The sequence below is a fragment of the Lynx canadensis genome, chromosome F1, assembly GCF_007474595.2.
Source record: "Lynx canadensis isolate LIC74 chromosome F1, mLynCan4.pri.v2, whole genome shotgun sequence".
In the NCBI taxonomy this organism is placed as follows: Eukaryota; Metazoa; Chordata; class Mammalia; order Carnivora; family Felidae; genus Lynx; species Lynx canadensis.
Window position 1 is genome coordinate 67,825,870 of NC_044319.2, and position 16,345 is coordinate 67,842,214.

At 61.4% G+C, this 16,345-nt stretch overlaps 3 protein-coding genes across 3 annotated transcripts; 1 reads left to right on the plus strand and 2 right to left on the minus strand.

Moving 5' to 3' along the window:
- Positions 1–3,693: 3,693 nt before the first annotated feature.
- On the plus strand, positions 3,694–4,285 carry DPM3 (dolichyl-phosphate mannosyltransferase subunit 3, regulatory). The gene is made up of 2 exons (XM_030303357.1): positions 3,694–3,752; positions 3,936–4,285. The coding sequence occupies exon 2, from the start codon at positions 3,941–3,943 to the stop codon at positions 4,217–4,219; it is 279 nt and encodes a 92-aa protein (XP_030159217.1). The 5' UTR covers positions 3,694–3,752; positions 3,936–3,940; the 3' UTR covers positions 4,220–4,285.
- A 431-nt stretch (positions 4,286–4,716) lies between these two features.
- SLC50A1 (solute carrier family 50 member 1) lies at positions 4,717–7,095 on the minus strand. Its single transcript, XM_030303345.1, has 6 exons — positions 6,956–7,095; positions 6,580–6,657; positions 6,321–6,444; positions 5,552–5,713; positions 5,192–5,311; positions 4,717–5,107 (listed from the first exon to the last, which is right to left on the minus strand). The coding sequence occupies exons 1-6, from the start codon at positions 7,033–7,035 to the stop codon at positions 5,006–5,008; spliced, it is 666 nt and encodes a 221-aa protein (XP_030159205.1). The 5' UTR covers positions 7,036–7,095; the 3' UTR covers positions 4,717–5,005.
- A 783-nt stretch (positions 7,096–7,878) lies between these two features.
- EFNA1 (ephrin A1) lies at positions 7,879–13,643 on the minus strand. The gene is made up of 5 exons (XM_030303348.2): positions 13,457–13,643; positions 10,142–10,437; positions 9,127–9,192; positions 8,907–8,957; positions 7,879–8,733 (listed from the first exon to the last, which is right to left on the minus strand). The coding sequence occupies exons 1-5, from the start codon at positions 13,546–13,548 to the stop codon at positions 8,621–8,623; spliced, it is 618 nt and encodes a 205-aa protein (XP_030159208.1). The 5' UTR covers positions 13,549–13,643; the 3' UTR covers positions 7,879–8,620.
- Between the last annotated feature and the right edge of the window lie 2,702 nt (positions 13,644–16,345).

Here is a 16,345-nt window from a genome sequence, read left to right on the forward strand (position 1 = left end):
CTACGTTCCTTGCCCAAGGTCATATAGCTAAGTAAAAGAAAGAGCAAGGACCCAACCGCATGACAGCCAAGCTCTAAAACCCCAGACTTTCAAGTCCCAGGCCGCACTGCCTCTCGCACCTGCCACAGTCACACGTGCGCTGTCCTTCTGTAGCAGGAGAGGAGTGATGATCTTCAAAAAGATTGAAGACGAGGAGTTGGACCATAAGACTCTGCTGGCGTTTGTCCCGTGCTATCCAAGGCCAAGGACCCCGTGTCTGGCAGGTGGGAGTCTCTGGAGTGGTTCCATTCGACGGGACCAGGAAAGCCGGGTCAGTTTCCCTGGAGGCCATCAAATGTTAACCTGTCCTTACCTCTGGCCCTCATCTGACATCTACAGAAGCCCTTGCTGGGTTTCTTACATGGTGCTCCGACCGTCCCGGAGCTGTGCTGTCCCCGGGCAGGCCATGCAGGGAAATAAAGACATGGCCAGTGTCACCGGTCAGACTCTGGGCACTCAGAGCAGGAGCACAGGGGCTAAACCTGCAACCCTAGAGGGCGTGAAGCTTGAATTAAACACAGAGAAATATGTACGCACATTTTCTTGTGCACATTTAGGGTTTCCATTGGTCACTTTTTTTTTTTTTTTTTTAATGTACTGGGAATTGATTTTGGGATAAGGTATGAGGTTGAAATCTAACAATGTACTTTGCAAATGGTTCTCAACCTGTCCCTCTCCCTCGCTTGCTTGAATTGCTGTGTTTATCCCATGCTAAATTGGCATACATGTTTCTTATTTTTATTTTTTTGAGAGGAGGGGGAGGGGCAGAGAAAGAGGGAGAGAGAGAATCCCAAGCAGGCTCAGCACTGTCAGCGCAGAGCCCGACGTGGGTCTCAAACCCGTGAGATTGTGACCTGAGCTGACATCAAGAGTCAGACGCTTAACCGACTGAGCCACCCAGGCGCCCCTAAATTGGTATCTTTTTTATGTATTTCTTCACTTTTTATTTCCTTCCATTGGTCTAGGGAGAGAAGTGCTATATTGCAGTGGCAGAGTTTGCAAGCTCTGAAGTCAGATTATGTGGGTTTTGCCTCGGTTTCCTCATCTGTGAAATGGAGATAATACCAGCACCTGCTGCATACGGCGACCAGGAAGATTGAACGAGATAACGCCCGTAAAGTACTCATTACAGTGCCTGAAGGCAATCAATCAGTGACTGTCAGCTGCCACGGTGATCCCTCTCTGTCCCTTCCTGTACCAGTAACCAGGAAGGTGAAATCACTAAGCGCACAGCTTTGAGTCCGATGGCACAGCTCTGCCATTCGCTATTTTCAGGACCTTGGGCAAGTTACTTACCATTTACCATCTGTCTGTTCTAGTTTCCTCATTTAAACTTGGGGGTGTAAAAGTACCTACTGCCGCTGTGAAAATTAAATATAACAATGTCCCACAGGGCAGGCCATGTAATAGCCCTTCGATGAATTTTTATTCTGCTGCCGATGATCATTATGATATTATAATTTGTTATCTGTGTTTATGTGTCGTAGGACAAGCCCTATCTTTCCCCAAAAACTGTTGTGGGGAGTGGCAATCTTTCAGGGCCAGGTCTCCCGTGGGTGAACAAACAGAATTTCTGGATCTACATTGCTGATGCCCAGCCCCTGGACTGTGCCGGAAGTCGCTGCGACTAGTGAGGTCTTGAGTGAGTGACCAGTAGGATTTGGGGTGAAATTGGGAAGCAGGTGGGGTGTGGCTTTGAAGTGCATACAGCAAATTGGTAAAAGTGTTTTTATTTTGTCTTAATTGTTTACGTTAACAAAGGAATTTGCATAGTTTAAAAAGCCAACTAGTTTTATAAGGCGCTTAATGCAAAATACCAGTCCCCTGTGCCCATTCTCCTGCTCACCGTACCTGCTGCCCTCTAAGTCACTGCTGGAACTCTTGGCTGCTTCCTTTGGTACACCTCCTATTTGTTAGTAATGTGCTCATATTAATATTTCTTTTCTTCCATTTTAGATCTAATTAATTGACCACCTGCCATGGATGATGAGGATATGGTTCTCTTTATTCATGACCTTTCTAATACACTCCCCTCCCCCACCCTCTCAATTCAACTATATCCCGATGTTTGCTTAACTCAGTATTCAGTGTTTACATTATTAGGGCTGTGAAAATAGTCTTCACAGCTGAGTTATATAACGTCTGTACTAAGACTCTGCGAATCTGTAAAAATCTGCTTTTGTTAATTAACATCAAGGACATGAGCCTGAGAAATTTTGCTCTCTGAAATGGCTCAGTCATGAACTTTACAGTTTGAAACCAGTGAGACTGGAACACCCGCCCTGGGGGGGGGGGGGGCGGGCGGGCGGGCGCTGAGCCTGGCAGATTACTTTGACCCAGAGAAGCAGCCTCAATTTCCAACCTCTGTGCAAAGCTTCAGATCTGGGGGTCTGGACACAAATTCTACATTTCTCTTAATTATGTAGTTATCTCTTATAAAATTCTCTACGATTCATTATCTTTGTTAAGGTCAGGCTTCGGGCAGGGTAAAGATAGGAGTCAGAGGCTAAAAAATGTTAGCAAAGGCTTTATTGGGAACTAAGTTCTCGGGCCAGGTTCCGTGACTCAGGGAGAGAGAGAGAGAGAGAGGAGTCAGGGAAGTCGCGCCCGGGGGTGGTGGGATAGGGTTTTTAAGCTGCAGCGGTTCCCGGTTTAGCTTCGGGTGGGCCTTTTTCGCGCCAGGTGGACTCAGTCTACCTCTCAGTCCAGGCTTGCTGATTCCATCACTTACATTCACGCTTAGCCCGAACATATCAGAAACGCTGCTTCTTTAAATATTACCTGAACTCGGTCCTTTCCCATATCCTGTAATGACCCTGTTGCCCCTGTATGATGAGGGGCCCCGCAGTTCCTCCGGTGTGTGCTCTCTGGCAGCTGCGTGCTGATAACCCTAACTCTGCTCAGCTACTGTTCTGTCCGGAGAGGGCTTGGCCAGGCTCTTATCCATTCTCTTTCCTTTGTGAGTCTTTCCCCTGATGTTGATAACCGCCCGCCTTTTCTTTTACTCTATATACCTACCATGAATTCATCCCTAAAACTCTTTATGTGATGTATTCACCTTCTCTCAATACCTTAAACTCATCAGGTAATTCCTGTCCGCACACTTTTTTGCGAAAGACACCCCTCCCCATCCCGAACCCCGCCCCAGAGCCCCTCTTCCTCGAGCTAGCTCCAAGCTGCACTGGCGCTCCCTGCGTCTCTCCATTAAATTATGACCACTTCTGTTCTAACACCCATCTCACGGCATCATGGTCAGTTGCGAATGCATCTGCACTGGGGCGAGTGCCTTGACATCTCTGTTTCTCCAAAGTCTGTCGCGGTGATCAGGTAACGTTCGAGTGAAGGAAAGAATGAGTGAATAAATGGGATTTCTGTGCAGAAGTTTAAGGGGGACGAGATTACATTCCCATCTTCTTGCAAACGTTTGAAGGTGTCCTCAGCAGGACGCCAACTTCGAGCGGGGTCCTGGGGGACAGAAGCTGCACCGAAGCCCCTGCGGACTCAGGCCACAGTCCACAGTCGGAAGCTCAGCGAAACTCACCCTGCGCTCAGGCGGCCGCCGCGCCCGATCGCGGCCGCGAGAACTACAACTCCCAGAAGGCCGCGCGGAGGCACCGCCCAGGGGACTACAACTCCCAGAAAGCCGCGCGAACCGAGAGGCCTTCGGGACGCGGACGTCGGGGCCGCGCCGGGTTCGGGAGAAGCGGGCGGAGGTGAGTGCGGGTTGAGGGCCGAAAGCGGGGGGCGAGCCGGGCGGGCCCGGCGGCGGAGCGGCCCTGCGGCAGCTGGAACGGAGGGCGGGTGGGGGAGGACGGAGACTCGGACTCGGACGACCGTGGGGGGGGGGGGGGGAGCGGGGCGGGAGGGAGCGTGAGCCGTGCCTTCTCTTCCCGCAGTGCCCATGACGAAGCTAGCGCAGTGGCTTTGGGGACTGGCGCTCCTGGGCTGCACCTGGGCGGCGCTGGCCACGGGAGCCCTGGGCCTGGAGCTGCCGTCGGCATGCCGGGAGGTCCTGTGGCCACTGCCGGCCTACCTGCTGGTGTCCGCCGGCTGCTACGCCCTGGGCACCGTGGGCTATCGCGTGGCCACTTTTCACGACTGCGAGGACGCCGCTCGCGAACTGCAGAGCCAGATCCAGGAGGCGCGAGCCGACTTAGCCCGCAGGGGGATGCGCTTCTGACACCCTAACCCCATTCCCACCCGACAGCCTTTCCTCCCGTCGCCCATTAAAGAGCTTATTTTCTAACTCGGTTTAGTTTGAGTGTGGACGGTGGGGCTGGGGACTCTGTGCACCGGCTGTGGAGGAGGGACAGTCAGGCGAGCCACCGTCCTGAGGTCGTCTCAGCTTCATCTTCGCATCCTTGCTTGTGGTCCTCCTTTTTGCTCCAAAGGAGGCACAGACCAAAAGATCTCTCAGGAAGGACACGTCATTTCACTCTCTTGGTCCTTTCAACCTTGTTTGCCATGTCAGGAAGTACTTCCTGAAGTCTGATTTCTGTTCTTCATAGCATCCAAGCTGTGTTCTTTGAAGGTCTTCCTAGGTCTTTCCAACTTCGGGGTTCCTTCAAATACCTCTTCTGAGCCAGCCCTACCAGTCCAAGAACAGCTGTGGATCAAGCACCGCGTCTCTACCGTCACCAACCAGGCAGGTTGAGAATCACCAAATAGAGACTCAGCTTTGATGGGCAGGGGTAGCGAACGATTTATTTTAAGGCACATTCTAAAGATTGCACCCCAACCTCCACAATTAAAAAATATAATCTGTAAAAAATAAGTGATTCATCTCCCAAGTCCCAGCTAGTGTTCCAAGCAAAACACTTTCTTTGGCCCCTTAATTCTCACAGTTGTCCTTTTCTTTCCCGCAACCTCCTGCACTCATGGAGCTGGTCAGCAGAAGCAGCTGAGTCAAGGAACTGTCTTTGGTGGCAAGTTGGCATTAAGGTGCCCAGTGGTCAGGCGAACTGCGTCAGGTTTGCAGGAGTGGATAGTTCCTGTCTTGCCCCTGGGAGTACTTCCAGAAAAGCCAGAGGCGAATGAAGCTGGTGAGGATCCCCGGAAGGTTGGGCACCTGAGACCGCAAGGGTTGCTGTGAGCAGAGGAGCGGATTTTCTCCCCGGCACACCTGTCACCCGTCCCTCTCTGTTCTGCTTACCATGATGTAGGGGTCGCGTAGCTGAAACCCATAGAGGGTCCAGGAGGCAGAGGTGAGGAGGGTGGCAATGGTGAGTGAGAAGGAGAGGCGTTGGGTTGATTTAGTCTGAATGACCTTGGCCTTCGGAAAAAGGATAAAAGACACTCCTGTCCCAGGCACATAGCAAAGCTCCTACTTGTCTAAGGATTTCCTCAGGAGAAAGGTCAAACATCCTCTCTAATCTCCGTTACCTAACCTTTGCCTCCTGCCTCCCACTCACCTACCTCTACTGCCCTGTCTTCCAGGGTTTGGGTCTTCCCTTCCTTTGGAGTGTAAGTTACGGTCTTATGTCCCCCACTTCCCCGGACAGCCCCCACTCACCAAGTCGGCCAGTGGTGACAGGTACATACTGATGGTGAAGGTACTGCAGAAGAGACCCAGCTGCTGAAGCCGGGCCTCCGGGCTGGGCACCAGGAGCCAAAAGTAGCCGAAACCCAGGACAAGGACCCCCAGCAGGGTCGCGGTCTGAAGGAGCATGGGACGCTGCAGGGGAGAGAGCAGCCTTATGGCTAGCTGTTCCAGGAGCTTCTCTGACTCCTGCTGGAATTGGCCCATCCTGCTCTCTGCGAGGCTCCCGTGGGGGAGCGACCTTCATCCCGGCCTCCAGTATTGCACCTGTCACAGCCCTTTCCCCCCCAGTGCTGAACACATGTCTGATCCACCCACATCACCGGTGGTTCCTATAGGAGAAGGTATCTTTTGTGTGTGATCTTGGTACACACAGTGGGAACTTGATACATGCTGGTGTGAGTTGGGGAGGGAGAGCTAATCAACCCATTTCTCAGCCACTGGCCCTGGCTCTCAAGGAACTATCAGAGATAACACCCCTTCCCCTCAGTGTGTTGGGCAGCAAGTCACCATCAGGCTAGGCAGAAACACCAGTTTGCCAGAAATGGGGCGGCGGTGGAGGAGGGGGTGCTGCTCAGTGTGTGAGTGTCAGGCTGGGCCTCACGGACGACTTCAAGCCTGGAGGAGCCTTCCAGGAAAAGGTGGCAGTGCCAGCCTGTCATAATCTTCTAGGAAGCAGTGTTTACCCTGCCAGCAAGGCAGGGCGTGCAGCAGAGAGGTGGGTCCAGGGGAGGGCCTCTACCTTCCGAGGGCAGTAGTGCAGATACACCGAGATATACAGGGTCTGAAGCACAGCGCCCGTGGCGTTGACGAAGATTAGGGTCCCGTCACCCTTCAAGGCCCCGTAACTCAGCCAGCTCAGGTTGCTGCAGGGTGGACAGGAGGGCCATTCCCCACGGAGGTGAGGATGGGAGGGGGACCCCAGGGGCCCCTACAACGTTCTTCCTCCCCCTCCCCCTCCCTCAGACAGCCTTTCCCGCCGCAAACGTCGCCCCTCTCACTTGACGTCCGTGGTGAGAAAGGGCAGGAACTGGACACTGTCCACGCTCCGGGTCATCCGCATGTGCCTGAGGTCCGAGCTGTAACGGGGCCCCGAAAGCAGGGGTGAGAGACGGGAAGGGAAAAGCAGCCTGCTGGGGAATCTAGACCCCCCGATGCCTGTCGTCCCCGGACCACTGCAGGTCCCGGCCCCACCCTCAGCTCTCTGGACTCTCCCTCAAGTGCCCAGCCTCGCCCTTGGGCCCCGGATCCCTCAACCCGAATCCACTTTGACCCGGGTTTCGGACGCAGCTTGGGGCTGCAGCCACGTCTCTGTCCCCTCTCTGTCCCTTCCTGGCTTCCAGGTCCTGCCCCAGCCTAGCCCGGCCGCGCTCTCACAGGCCGGTGGAGTACATGATGAGGGTGAAGAGCACGCAAGCTCCGGAAAGGAGCGAGTCGGCGACGCCGCCCGCCTCCATCTCCCCCTGGGTCGGATCTTGAGCCCCGCGCGACCGTCAACTAGCTGGGCCGGCAGCCCGCGCCGCCGGAGCCCCGCCCCTGCCCCCGGGGCCCCGCCCCCGCGCGGCGCCGTGCGCCGGAAATGGGTCGGCAGCCCCGCCCGCTCCAGCGGCGCGCCGGAACTGGGCCCCGCCCCCAGAGCGCCAGGCCCCGCCCCTGCTGGCCCGCTGGGAAGCCGTCCTCTGGGTCACGCGGGTGACGGCGGCTCCCGCCGGTCGCGCTCGGCCTGCCCCTCGGCCCGCCCGGACCCCAGCCTCCACCCTCTTGCCGACGTGGCCGACCTCAAATCAAAGCTTCTGGGCCCTTCCCGCCCGGAGCTCCGGCTCACAAACGCACCTGCCCAGGGCTTGAGAGGTTTCCCCCTTTGTTGAAGCCTCTTCCCAGGGTCTCCCCTCCCTGAGTGGGCTTGCCAGGAATCACCGGTCTGTCAGGTGCCCTCCGCCTTCAGCCACACGGCCAACCTTGCGTGATGTGGCCCACCCGCCCAAGCGCCCGTCACTGACCCCCTAGGCCAACCCACAGGAACTTTCCTGCGGCCTCCCACGCCCCGCTGCTTGGGCTGTGCTGGGGCTGTGCTGGGCTGTGCGCCCAGGCCGCGTTGCCCCGAGCACCCACCCGCACCAGCACCCGCACGGTTCCCGCCAAACCCCAGAGCCTCGGGAGCGCGAGGGGGCAGGGGATGGGAAGAACTTCCAGAGTGGGGTGCAGCCCGGAGCCCCAGAAAATCCTCAGACGGGGAAGCACCCCACCCTCTGGTGATGGTAGGGGGGTCCTAAGTTAGGATGGAGGAGCAGAGAAGTATGTCCAAATAAACACGTTGTTTTATTATTTGTATAAAAAAAGTCCAGTTGTAGAAATCACAGACACACATCAAGTTTATATACAGATCCTGTCCACGTGGGCCCTGCCCCTACACCTAAACTCTAGACACAGGTTGGCACAGCCCCCCTGCCGGCACAGCTCTGCGGAGTGCTACCCTCAGATGGGAGGGGACGGGACGCAGTGCCTGGCTGCAGCCCTCTCCCCCGGCAGCTCCAAAGACTTCCGGAAGTCTTGGGGAGGTGCTGGATCAGCCCAAGCGCGCTGCCTCTCCCGTCTCTGGTTCCCAGGCATGAAACTGTCTCACACTCCTCCTGCAGCCAGTGCCTCTGGGCATCCTGGCTCTCTCTGGAGGGGCATCTCTGCCAAGCTCAGTGTCCATCTGTATGACCGCAGGCTCCCTCCAGCTCGGCCTTCTCAAGAGGCCACATCTTGCACAGCTTGTTCCTTTGGCTTAAGGGCAGAAATGGTGGGGGAAGGCCTATCCCCACTCCCCTGTCCATCCCTCGAGGTGGAGGCAGTGATGGCACTACCAGGCTTGCCGACCCCCTTTGGGCTGAAACTCGTGATACCCGTTTTGAGGCTGCTGGATGGCAGCTTGTGCATGTGGTGGGAATGGTTCCCAGGAGGACTGGGGCCGTGGGAGGGGTCCCCGAACAGGTGAGGGTGCCCATCCTGCCTCCTCGGCCCAGTTCTAAATCCTCAGGCCGGGTGTGGCCTATGTCTTCATGGGGTTTGCAGCAGCAGGAGCGGCAGAAGCAGCACAGCCCAGGCAAGTGGGAAGAGGCGGGGGGCAGCGCTGTGCCCGATGCTGTGTAGGACCTGTACCTCTGGGTCATCTGCAAGATGAGAGGGCGGAAGCCCCCAAGGTGAGTGGCCCTACTGCTGGCTCTGGCCCTCAGCTCAGCACGGTTTCCCCAGCCCCTGCCTGGCAAGGAAGCCACGTCCTGTACCCAACCTCTTTAAGCAGACCCCCTCTGTGCCCCAGGCCCAATTTTCTCTGGCTACTTACCTGCTGGAAGTCTCTTCTCCTGTGGATTGACATGGGCCTGAGGACTGGGAGCTGAAAGGCAAGGGTCGTAGTGGGTCAGGTGCCATGCCGGGGTGGGGGGGCGGGGCTCACGGGCGGCGGCCGGCTGGGCCGTTGGTGGCACTTCCCTGCCATCCCGGCTCACTAGCCCAGGATCAGCAAAGAGGTGCGGGAAGGAGGCCCACAGGGCTCTGACACTCACTGATTTTGCCACTGACGATCACCTTCAACCTCAAGCACTGGTCTTCCTGGTGGTGGATGGGTTTGGCTGCAAGATAAACCCACAGAGTATTAAGGGAGGAACCTCTGTTGGAAGAAATCACAAGTGCAAACTTCTCCGCCTCTTTTTTCCCCGGCCCCGCTCATTCGAGCCCCTCGCTTCCCACTCATCTTTCATCCCCACCTTCCTTCCTTTGCCCGCTTTCTGCTTCCTGCTCAACCTCCCATTGTCTGGGATGACCCTTGGCTTTGGAGGCGGTGCTAAAAGGAGCACGGCCTTTCCCTCACTGCTCCCAGCCTGGAGTTGGCCGAGGCCTTCACAATATGCTCCCCTGCCTGGTATTCTCCCTGTCCAGGCCCCAGTGACAAGGCGAGGCCTGGATCCATTCTACACACAGCTGATTTTCTAACTCCTGAATCCACCAGCGCCTCTCCAGCACCTTCGGCAGAGTCCAAACTCCTTAGCACTTCCTAGGCCGCCGTGACATGTGGTGTGTGCCCTGTCCCCTCCAAGCTTACCTCTCCCCACGTGCAGTGTCCCTCCTACTTCAGACTCGACCATATGGCGTTCCCTGAAGATGTCCTGCACCCATTGCACATGACCCCTCGTGCCCGGCCAACTCCTCGGCTTGTCCTAAGCTCTTGGGTCCTCGTCCCCAGGAACCCTTCTCTGAGTCTCCTGAGCCTGGCAGGTACCCAGGTCGTTTTCCCAAGGCCCCTGTGCCCATAGCTTCATACCACATCGTTCTAACGGTCCGTTCACCTATGTGTGTTGCTTTCCAGCTTTCCGGACTACAGGGACCCTGCAGTGTTTTATTGATCTCTGTGCCTGCGGTGCCAGGCAGAGTGCCCAGTGCACAGAAGCTCATACCACGTGTGTAACGTGAGTGGATTAAAACAATTCAGGATCGGAAGGGCCGTGTGTGGCTTCGTACTGAGCACGTGCATCACACCTGCTGCGTCCCTGTGTGGCCCGTGCGCGCGCCCGGGGGACTCACAGATGTAGTAGTAGCTGTGTCCCTCTTTGAACTCCTTGCCCAGGGTGAAGGGCGTGAAGCGCTGGAACTTCTCCGACAGCTTCTCCGGGCCGTGCCTGGCGCTCGGCTGGTTGCACTGCCAGCGGACCTGGTCCCTGGACTGGGGTTGGCACAGCTGGTACTGCTCACGCTCCACCAGATACAGGGTGTACCGCTCCATGGCGGCGGCCGCCACGGTGTCGTCCTCGTAATGCGGGCAGATGATGTCCAGGTAGTCATTGAGCCGGACGTGTACTGTGTAGTCCTCGCTCCGGAACCTGTTCCCGGAGCGGGAGGCAACAGACGGTCACTCAGAGGCCAGGCTCCAGGCCAGAGCCGCGGGCCTGCGAGGGTCTACCTGGCCCCCCACGGAGATTTCTGAACAGCCTCAACTCCCAGTATTTTCTGACCTTGACCTCTTCAGTGTCTTCTCACCACCTTCGAACGTGCCACCCCCCTCACCGCGTCCGTCCTCTAAATTGCATCCGCCTGGCATCCTTCAGGTGCCCGACCACTTCCCGTAACCCCTGGGGGTTTGCCCAAGGAAGGGCTTCTGAGTGTGTCCTTAGCTCACTCACCGCGTCCCCAAATCTGTGCTCCCGACTGCTCTTCTCCAGCCCCGCCTGGGACCCAGCCCGCGACGCCCTCCCAGCCGGAGAGCCGCGCTCAGCCCCAGCACAGCTGCGGCGGGGCCGCCCGCGCCCTCGCCCGTGCCCCCGGGGCGCGTTCACACTCGTCGGCTTCACTTCCGCCCCCGGCACACCAGGCCGGCACACACTCCCGGATCCGCCACTCTAGCGCCTCCTTGTCCGCTCCTCCCAAAGCATCCCAGGCCTCCCCGTCCATCGCCAAAGCCACGCTCGCACCTCCGCGGAAGGAGCTCCAGAAACGCTGGAGCTCTCGGCCCGGCGGAGGCCGCCCCAGGTGCGGCCAGCGCCCTCCCCGGGGCCCCTGCGGCTCCGGCCCGGCTCCGCCCCCCGGCCCCAGACACCTGGCTCCAGGCGCCGCGGGGCGGGGTCCGGGCGGGGGAGGGGCCGCCCCCCCGCCCCCCCCGCTCCCCCCCCCAGCCGGTCGGCCCCTCCGGAGTCCCCCGGCGCGGCCGGCCGCCAACCCGCTTCAAACCCGGGCCCCGGCACGGGTGGGGGAGGGGCAAGAGCTCGGCCGAGCGGCCTGGTCGGGGTGGGGGTGGGGGTGGCACCCCCTGCCCGGTCGGCGGGCGCCCTCGGAGGCCCGGCCTGGGGGCGGCGAGCACCCGGGCCCCTCCCCCACCGGGGAGGGGGAGGAGGAGAGCGCCAGTGAGGGAGAGGCTTTTAAAATTCCTCTCTGGAGAGATAAACATAGAAGCCATTTCAGAACAGGTATTTCAGCTCTGGGCCTGGCGTCTTTCCCCCATTCCCGTGACGGGCACTGACTCATTCCTCTTCCGCCTCCGCCACCCGCCCCAGCACTCCTGAGAACCTGTGAAAATCTACCTGGTCAGAGGCGGCCGGCCCCCAGGACCTCAGGGCCAGGGCTTGCCCCGGGCACAGTCCTCCAGGCCCGGGAAGCCGGCGCCGGCCCCTCCAGCGCCCAGGAGCCCAGCGCCCGGCTCGCAGCAGCCCCGCCCTCCCGCCCGGGGCCTGGAGATCCCGCTCCGGCCCACCGCCCTGAGTCACCCAAGCCAGCCCCACACCCACCCAGCTCAGGGCCACCTCGTCTGTGCCTGCCAGCCGGGCCTGGCTCGGCCCCTGTGCACTCCACTCTGGCTGGTTTCTCTTTAGTCCTGGGTATGGGAGGGTGTGTGTGTGTGTGTGTGTGTGTGTGTGTGTGGCCAGATGGACAGGGCAGAAGCTGTGCTTGGTGGGGGCACCCATTATCCCCCTCCTGGGGGTCCAATCTGTTCCACTTAGCACTCCTTCGACTCTGGCTCTCCGTCTGGGAAAGGGGGGCAAGCGGCGTCAGGGAAGGCGGGGAGGGGGGGCAAGGAAGAGGCTCCTTCCTGAAAGAGAGGAAACCTGGGAGCTTGGGAACGGAAAAGGCCAGGGTCCCCCCCTCCCTACTCATGGCTTCCTGTCCCCTCCTCCTCCTTCAGCCAACACCTGGCATGGGCATAAACAGGGACTTTGCTCTCTCCCACTAGGGCGAGACTGGGTCAAGGAAGTACAGAGCAGGCAGGTGGGAGCAGCATCGGGTGGGGAGGGCAGGGCTGCCCCTGATGCCGAAGGGCAAGAGGGCATTGCCTCCTGGGCTTGGCAGCAGCTGGCGGTTCCCTCCTGCCCCACAAGCCACAGCCTCCAGACTCCCCCACCAGGCAGCACTGCCACAGGGTCAGAGGAAGCTGGCACCACGGATTTCTCAAGCAGAGTGGGGGGCGGGCACGCAAGGGCTGGGGGTGGCCAAGCTGAGCGTTTATCCTGGCCGGAGCTGCCCAGCCCTCCTCCCCCTGCTCCGCCCTACCCACCTCTGGTGTTTTCCCACAAATATTGTTCCCGTAACTTCAGAAAACTCAAGGGCAAGAACAAAGGGTCCAATAGGGCTTCTCCCTCCCAGGGCCATTTGCCTCCTAGCCCTAAACCTGCCCAGGATGAGTTAACTCCTTCCTGCCCAGAGCCCCAAGTAACCCTTTTAACCCCTTCCATTCCTTCTGAACCTTTCCCATGACCTGCCTCCTCCCATCTCTTAATCTCATAAACAGGTGACTCCCTCAGCCTACTACACAAGGCATGCGCCCCACTCATGCCACCTCAAAGGTTCCCTTGTGTGTGGAGGGGAGCTTTCCAGGGTCATCCTAAATACGGAGTGCACAAGCTTGAAGCCAGAAGGCCAGGCCCCTCCTGAGGGGTCCTTCCAGGATTACAGTGAACATTCTGCTTACTCCCCATGTCACATCAGGCACCTATCTGTGTGGGCAGACGTCCAAGCGACAAGAGGCACAGAGGCTTTTGTCGTGGAAGGGCCTAGAACGAGAGCCGTCGGCGCCAGGGAGGGTGGTCCAGGCTGGAGGCAGGAAGTGTTCAGCAAGGGTCCCTCACTTCAGAGTTAACAGGGGGCCAGGGGGGTGGAAAGGAAGGGCAGAGAGAACCCAGTGCAAGTAACTGGCAGGCAGGCTCCTGCCCAGGGCTGGGGTACTCCTAGTTATGTCCCAGTTACCGGGGAGAAGCGAGGGGAAGAAACTCCACGGGATCCCTCCCGCCTCTGGTCACGGCCCCAAGACTCAGGTCAGGGGCTGGCCGGGGCAGTTAACCGGGCCACGGTGGGGGTGGGGGTGGGCAGTGCCAGCCGGGCGCCCGGGCTGCCGGGCGGAGACTCGGGGCTTACTTGGGGTTTGAACTGTTCCAGAAGACGGTGTGGCGGTCAGCAGCGGCCAGACTGCAGCACAGGCCCAAGAGCGGGGCCCAGAGGAACTCCATAGCGGGGGGCCTGGCCAGGCCGGGCGAGGACGAGGGGCTCCTCGGGGTCCGGGTTCCCGCGGGCTGTCTCGGCGGCGCAGTCGGCACCGCGCACAGCTCTGGCCCCTCCGCCCGGCGACTCCGCCTTTTGGGCCGGCGCCGCCCGCCACCCCGCCCCGCCCCCGCCCCCGCCCCGCCCCGCCCGGCGCGCGGCTGCCCCGGGGCTTGGGGGCTGGGAGGTGGAGGAGGGGAGGGGAGGGGAGGGGAGGGCAGGGGAGCGGAGCGGGACTCCTGCCTCGGCCGCGACGAAGGTGCCGTGTGCCGCGAGTCCGCTCGCCTGTGGGTGTGCGTGCGGGCCCGCGGGCCGTGCGGGGCGCTCGGTGGCGCGCGGGAGAAGGGCTCCCACGGCACGTGCAGGACTGCGAGCGCGCGGCGCGGGACCCGGTCGGGCTGCGCCGCGCGCGGGTCCTGCGGGGCGCGAGGTCGCGGACAGGGCCCGCGCTTTCCCCGAGCCCAGCACACCCAGGCTCGGGCGCCCGCGATCCCACTCTCCTCCCACCCGCCTTTCCCGGACTCCGCGCTCGGCTGCTCCTCCCTACACACGCGGCTGTTTGTTTTTGTTGGGTTTGTCAATGTTGTCTTTGTTCGCGAGATGGTGTCATCGCCTAGATGCCGGGAATAAAGTGCGACCCTGTGTGATCGGGTGTGTAACGTGTGCGGCTGGGGCCAAGGGCGCCCCTGCCCATCTCCGCCAGTGACAGGGAGGGACACCCGGGCTCCTGGGTCCCAGGGGCGCCCTCTCTTGTTTCTAGTTGGCCAAAGGGCACTACTGACGTGTTCGTGAGTGCGCGCGCGCGCGTGTGCGCCAACACACGTGTGTGCCGTGCGAACGGGCTTTGGATACGGACTGTGAGAATCTGGGCATTCCCAAAGTGTGACAAACCGCAAGCCCGCATGTGCATCTGGCACGCGTCAATACGTGTGATGGCGCGCGAGTGTGAAGGCATCTGTGGGTAGCTCCGCAGCCGTGTGTGCAGCTCCGGCGTGAGTGTGCAAGTGTTAGCGAACCGCGTGTGAAGAGAGGCGGCCGTGGGGAGGGGCGGGGGCTTGCACGGCGGGCCCCTCCCCCTCGCCCGGCGCCCGGCCCCGCCGGACTCGGCCCCCCGGGGCCCTTGTCCCCGCCGGGATCTGCCGCCGGCCGGAGCAGGGCTGGCGCCAGGGCGGGCAGGTGTTTGCTGAGGCTCGAGTGCGCGTCCGGGGCGGGGGGCCCGACGCTGCGTGCCTGCGCGCCTTTGGCGGCTCCCGCGTGTGACTGCGGGGCTGTGTGCGCGCGCGGCTGGCGTTGCGAGCGTGTGCGCCTCCCCCGGCCGGCCCGTCCCCGCCGCCGCGCGTCGCGGGAAGCCGGCTCCCGGCCGTCTCGGACGCAGCTCCGGGGTTCCGAGGCCGTTTCAGCCTCTTCTTTTACGGCCGGGCCTGGCGACAGCGCCTGTAATTACGCGGGGCCGGGACGCCGCGGCCAGTCCGGCGCTGGCCCCGCCGGGGAGGAGCCCGGGGCGGGGAGAGCCGGCCCCGCCTCCTCCTCCCACCCCCCACCCCGTTCCCCCGCCCCGACGGCCGCAGGCGGCGGGAGGCGAGACCCCCCGCGCGGACCGTAAACACTTCGCGAGCGTAGCCGCGTGGCTCTGCGTACGCCCCGCCCCCGCCCCGGGCGGCGGCCCAGCCCCGCGGCTGCAGACGTGCAGCGCGTCGCTGCTGCGGGGCCGAAGTCCACCCGCCCGCCCGCCGGTCCCCCGGCGGCGCCTCCCGCGCGCTTGGCTCACCTGGGAGGACCCCTGGGAGGAGCCCTGGGTGTGGGCCTCCCGCGTGCCCCCGGCGAGAGCAGCCGGCCCCTGCCCGGTGCCCCCGAGCACCGCAGCTCCTCGAGCGCGGGCTTTGCCAGTCCCCCGCGGCGTCGGCAGCGCCTCGCCGGGCACCCGGCACACGTGGCACACAGTCACTACGTGTGTGCGGAGGGAGGGGAGTCCCCGCCACGGGAGATGCGGCCCTTCTGCGGACTCCCCGCTCTGAAAAGCAGCCCGGGGAGGGGGAGGGGCGGCGGCTCTGCAGAGACGGTGGCCCAGGTTGCCCACCGCCGGGGCCGGGCCGGGAACGTGTGGGGTCCCTGCGCCGCGCCGCCCGGCCGGGCAGGTTCGGGCGAGCTCAGCCCAGCCCGGCGGGGCCACGTCCGTTCGCGCTCTGCGCGCGTCTAGGGCTGGGGCGGGGCGGGGGCGAGCCGGCTGGAGAAGGGCGGGGGGCCTTCCCGGCTCGGCGCTGTCCCCAACATTCCCACTCCAGGTTGTGGTCCCTGCACTGTTCGATCCATGTATTGTGCGTCGGGGGTCGCTTGTCAGACCTGGAGGGGCGCTCAGGGGCCGGGCGTTGTTATGGGCACCGAGGGTGACGGTGAGGCTAAGACAGAACCCCTGCCCTCGGGAAGCCCCCGGACCAGTAGGGGATGCAGACGAGCCACCGTTCGTACAAGCTGGCTAGTTTGCTGTAGGTGCTGTGGCCCAGGCGGCAGTCCCGCCGCGCCGCGCCCCTCGCCCGCCCCGCCACCCCTAGAGCCGCGGCGACGCCTGCTGGACCGAGAAGGGGGCTGCAGGCAGCGTGCGATCCAGACGCAGACCACACCGGGCACTTCCGCTCTGAGACTCGGCTTCCTCCGGTCCCCTCCCCGTCCCAGCCCCAGCCTGCCCAGGCGGCGCTCCTCTGGGCTCCTGCTTTGGACTACCTCTCACCGCTGACTTATGCGTCTGTGTTGGCTCTCAGCACCGCCACC